We start from the raw sequence: 4,604 nt of genomic DNA, 5'->3' as shown, positions 1-4,604 counted from the left end.
GAGGAAGCTATTGATACCCAAGTGTGGTCTCACGAGTCATGACACATTTGGGATAGAAAAAAGCTGGACCATTGTTGTGAATAAAGGAACATGTTCACCATTTTTCTGTCTCACGAGTCGTGGGCGTGCGAGGAAAGAAATGTGATTTGGTTGATGGGTTGGGCATAACACCGAGCAACATGATTCGCTTGGAGTCCTCGGAATCATAACCAGAGGTGAGATAAAAGACCTTGGGAATATCATGGAATGAGAATGGTATTAGATACCTCCCAAGACGCTTTTTCTATGGGAATCGTAAAGGCGGGACATAGTAATTCGCTTGTGGATCACAAAACTCTAGGAAATGTTATTTTCGAAATCTCACTTGAGAGTGTTGGGCTTTTGTATAAACAGTGGGAGAGTTAAAGACTAAAGACCAAGTCTTTAAATTTAAATTATAACATTACAATCATTTGCTGATTTCTGTTTAATTTTCTATTTTCTAGAAAATGTCTAAGAACCAATGATAATAGAGATTAACAAATTCAGTGGCACGAACTACAACGACTGGTTGCAAAATCTGAGGATTGTCCCAGATTTCGAGAACCAGGTCTATGTTTTGTACCAGCCACTCCCAATAGCCTTGCTGGAAGGGTCTTGTCCCGAAGAATGTGTCACGTTCGTGAAGTGGCTTGAGGACAACCACAGGGTCCGTAGTATCATTTTGGCTTTGATGTCCAATGACATCCAAAAGCAATATGATATGTTGGATAATGTTCGCTTGATAATGCTCCATATGAAGGAAGTTTATGCGGCTCCTGATAGGCATAGTAGATATGCTGCCAAAAGCATTCTACACAACCAAGATGGCCAAATGATCATCTGTACAAATTCACTGAGTTAAGATACTATCCCTAGTGGAGAAGCTCGAAGACCTTAAAGCTGGGCTTGACAATGATACGTACATAGATGTGATCCTTTAGTTACGTCCTCCGTCCTATGACCTGTTAATTATTAACTACAATATGAACGGACTTGAGAAGTCTATTCATGTGTTTAATAATATGCTAGTGTAATACGAGGGCATGCCCCACAAGTCTATGCCGGCAATATTGGTAGGAGAGGCTTCAACCTCCGAAGCGAAAGGCAAGAGGGCCTGGCGCTGGAAGAGGAAAAAGGGCAAGGGAAAAACTGTCACAGCTATTACTAGGGCCTTTGAGCGCCCCCAATTCTCCTGTGAGAATGGATAAAGGGAAAGGGAAAATTTGTGGTTCTCAGCGGTCGAAGGCAAATGATGTCTGCATGCATTACAAAAGAAAGGGGCATTGGAAGAAGGAGTTCCCACAACTACTCTCCAACCCAGGTATGTTTGTTATTGAAGTGAATAAGATAACTAATTCTACTTCTTGGTGTTGGATACTGGCTATGGAGCTCACATCTGTAATAACTTGCAGGTGTTGGAAAGAAGCAAAAAGCTAAGTATGGACGAGATAATTCTAAGGCTAGGCGACGGGAAGGCCGTTGCTACAGAAGCCGTGGCATCTCTCGACTTAGTCATTAGTGATCATATTCGAATAGAATTAAAAGACTATTAGTATGTAACGAGCATGATCAAGAATATTATTTCCATTTCTGTTTTAGACAATGATGGTTATAAATTTGCGATCGATAAACATTATTTTTATTGATGATTGATCATAACTCTCTTCTGCTTGGTACATTAATCAATGGTCTTTATATTCTCCAACAGTTTAATTGGATTATGACTGCCTAACATAAATAAAAATTAGATAATCATGAAAACCCACAGTTATGGCACGCAAGGCTAGGCTATATCTCAAAAGATAGACTCAAAGAGTTTAGAGGTAGACAGTTTGGACAACCTACAAACTTGAGAATCCTGTCTAAAAGAGAAAATAACCAAAAAGCCTTTTGTTGGACAAGGTGCGCTTGCCAGCAGTCTTTTGGATTTGATCCATACAGACCTTTGTAGACCATTAAATACTGCGGCTACAAGAGGATACTTGTACTTCATAATCTTTACCGATGATCACTTACGGTATGGTTATGTTTACCTAATGAGGTGCAAGTCTGAGGCTTTTGGAAGGTTCAAGGAGTACAAATTTGAAGTCGAGAATCAAATTGGCCGTAAAATGAAAGCCTTTCGGTCACACAAAGGCGGAGAGTATTTAAGTCTTGATTTCATTGATTACTTAAAAGACAATGGAATTCTCTCTCAATGGATTTCTCTTGAAACGCCACAACTTAATGGTGTGGCTGAAAGGAGGAATCGAACCCTGTTGGACATGGTTCGGTCTATGATGAATTTTACTGAATTTTTCCTTTCCTTCTGGGGTCACGCTCTTGAGACGGCGGCCAAATTACTTAACTTGGCACCATCTAAGAGGGTGCCCATTCCATATGAGATATGGTATGGCAAGCCTGCATTTTACAAGTACTTGAACTATGGCATAATGTCGCGTACATCAAGAGGTTAGTGAGAGACAAACTAGACTAAAAGTCTAGTCTGTGCAGGTTCGTCGGATATCCAAAAGAACCTGCGGGATACTACTTCTATGATCCATATGATCATCATTTGAGCCTATAGTTCCCACTGATAGTGTTGCAGTCCTCCGTAGGTCGACTAATCACAACATCCTGACAGGTATGGATTCTTGAGACTGACTAGTCAATTGGAAAGTGATCTAAGGACATATGGAGAAGCAATGTAGGACATTGATTCGAATAAGTGGCTTGAGGACATGAGATCCGAAATGGACTCGATGGGTTTAAATCAAGTTTGGACCCTCGTAGGCCCACCTAAAGGTCACAAATCTATTGGGTGCAAATGGGTCTACAAACTTAACCTTGGAGCTGAGGGGGAGGTTACAGCCTTCAAGGTTAGGCTCGTGGCAAAAGTGACCCGGGGTCGATTTTGAGGAAACCTATTCGCCCGTAGCCATGGCCAAGTCCATTCGGATTATGCTTATCATAGTAACATGGTATGACTATGAAATATGGCAGATGGACGTCAGAACGGAATTTCTCAACGGTTTCGTTAACATGCTTCTGGAAGCTGGAACACACGTTTTGATGAAGTTATATGGGGTTGTGATTTCATCGAAAATGAATTTGATCCTTGTGTCTATAAGAATGTCAAGATGTTGGGTTACATTGAAGCATGATTACCCACACAATTTTCCATGAATGATATAGGTGAGGCCTCTTAGAAGGATGTTAGGACTAACTCAATCTTCATATATGGAGAAAGTCTTGAAGAAATTCAAGATAGAGAACTCAAAACGAGAATTCCTTCCCATGAGGCATGAGATTACGATGCCCAAGAAGTAGTCTCCCAAGACTGATGAGAAACTCAAAAGGATGTCGGATATCCCCTATGCTTCACTCATAGGAAGCATTCAGTATGTTGTCCAGTGCACCAGGCCTGATGTCGCGTACGCTTTGAGCGTGAGAAGCAGATATCAGGCACGTGCCAGGGAGGCGCACTAGATCACAGTCAAGACCATACTTAAGTACCTAAAAAGGACTAAAGATATGTTCTTGATTTACGGAGATGGAGAATTAATACTAGAAGGCTATAGCGACGTTAGCTTCCAATCTGACGATAATGATGCCAAGTCTCAATCGGGTTTGGATTTAAGCTGAATGGTGCTGTGGTTGCTTGGAAAATTTTCAATTAGGATACCACAATAGATTCCACCACGGAAGCTGAATATAGAGCAGATTCAGAAGCAGCTAAGAAAGCGGTTTGGACGAAAAACTACATCCAAAAGTTGGGTGTGGTGCCTAGCATTGCAGAGCCCGTAGTTATCTTCTGCAATAACAATGGGGCAATAGCACAAGCAAAGGAACTGACATCTCATCACCGTTCCAAACATATTTTTAGACGCTACCATTTGCTTAGAGAGATATTGAGCAGAGGTGACGTCATGATGGACCGATTCAGCAGTGGATCCACTAACTATATCACAAATTGCCCATACTTAACATCTAGATAGGATGGGTTTGAGGTCGATGGGTGATTGCTTTAGGTCAAGCGGGAAATTGTTAGAATAGGTGACTAGAAAGCCAATTAGACTGGTGTACACGTAATCCATTCTCCCAATAACTCAATTCTCTATAATATTATTTAGTGAATAGAATAAGTATTCTCTATTAGCATTTCATTTATTGTGCTCATAACACGTTTGTTTGCATTTCTTTCAAACATCACAACAAATCCCACAGACCACTTTCACAACCATGCAACAGTTGGATAACGCATTGGATGGCGGTCATGAAACTAACTTCCAATGGTTGGGTCTGAAATATTCCAAGTCGAGGGCTTCGAGAATGAGCACCAAGTTTCCTATGGAGACTTGCATTAAGAGTTGCATTCGTTTAATGAGTGTCGTGCTTCATCGGCGACAGACGTGGGACGCCTTTGCGATCTTAGTGGCTGGGTGCCGAATCGAGTGAACTGACTTGCGGGGATCGTCATATGGAAGCGTTGGAGGCATGGTCAGTACGACTCGAATCCCTGGCTCCAATAGTACGGGAGTATTCCTCAAACTTGGGGAATCACGGCAGTCACGTGTATGCGATGACTGTATTTTGGATTTCGG

General features: G+C 41.6%; 1 protein-coding gene and 1 pseudogene across 1 annotated transcript; both read left to right on the top strand.

The window, feature by feature from the left end:
- Window positions 1-502: 502 nt before the first annotated feature.
- Window positions 503-883, top strand: LOC148787460 (uncharacterized). Its single transcript, XM_088882370.1, has one exon. It carries the CDS (start codon window positions 503-505, stop codon window positions 881-883), a length of 381 nt encoding a protein of 126 aa, XP_088738496.1.
- A 2,477-nt stretch (window positions 884-3,360) lies between these two features.
- Window positions 3,361-3,998, top strand: LOC148787459 (secreted RxLR effector protein 161-like; annotated as a pseudogene).
- The last annotated feature ends 606 nt before the right edge of the window (window positions 3,999-4,604 follow it).

The sequence above is a fragment of the Sesamum indicum genome, linkage group LG7 (genome assembly GCF_026168435.1).
Source record: "Sesamum indicum cultivar Baizhima isolate 11 linkage group LG7, ASM2616843v1, whole genome shotgun sequence".
Lineage (NCBI taxonomy): Eukaryota > Viridiplantae > Streptophyta > Magnoliopsida > Lamiales > Pedaliaceae > Sesamum > Sesamum indicum.
The sequence above is the reverse complement of the archived record's forward strand: the minus strand, read 5'-3'. Positions and strand labels throughout refer to the sequence as shown.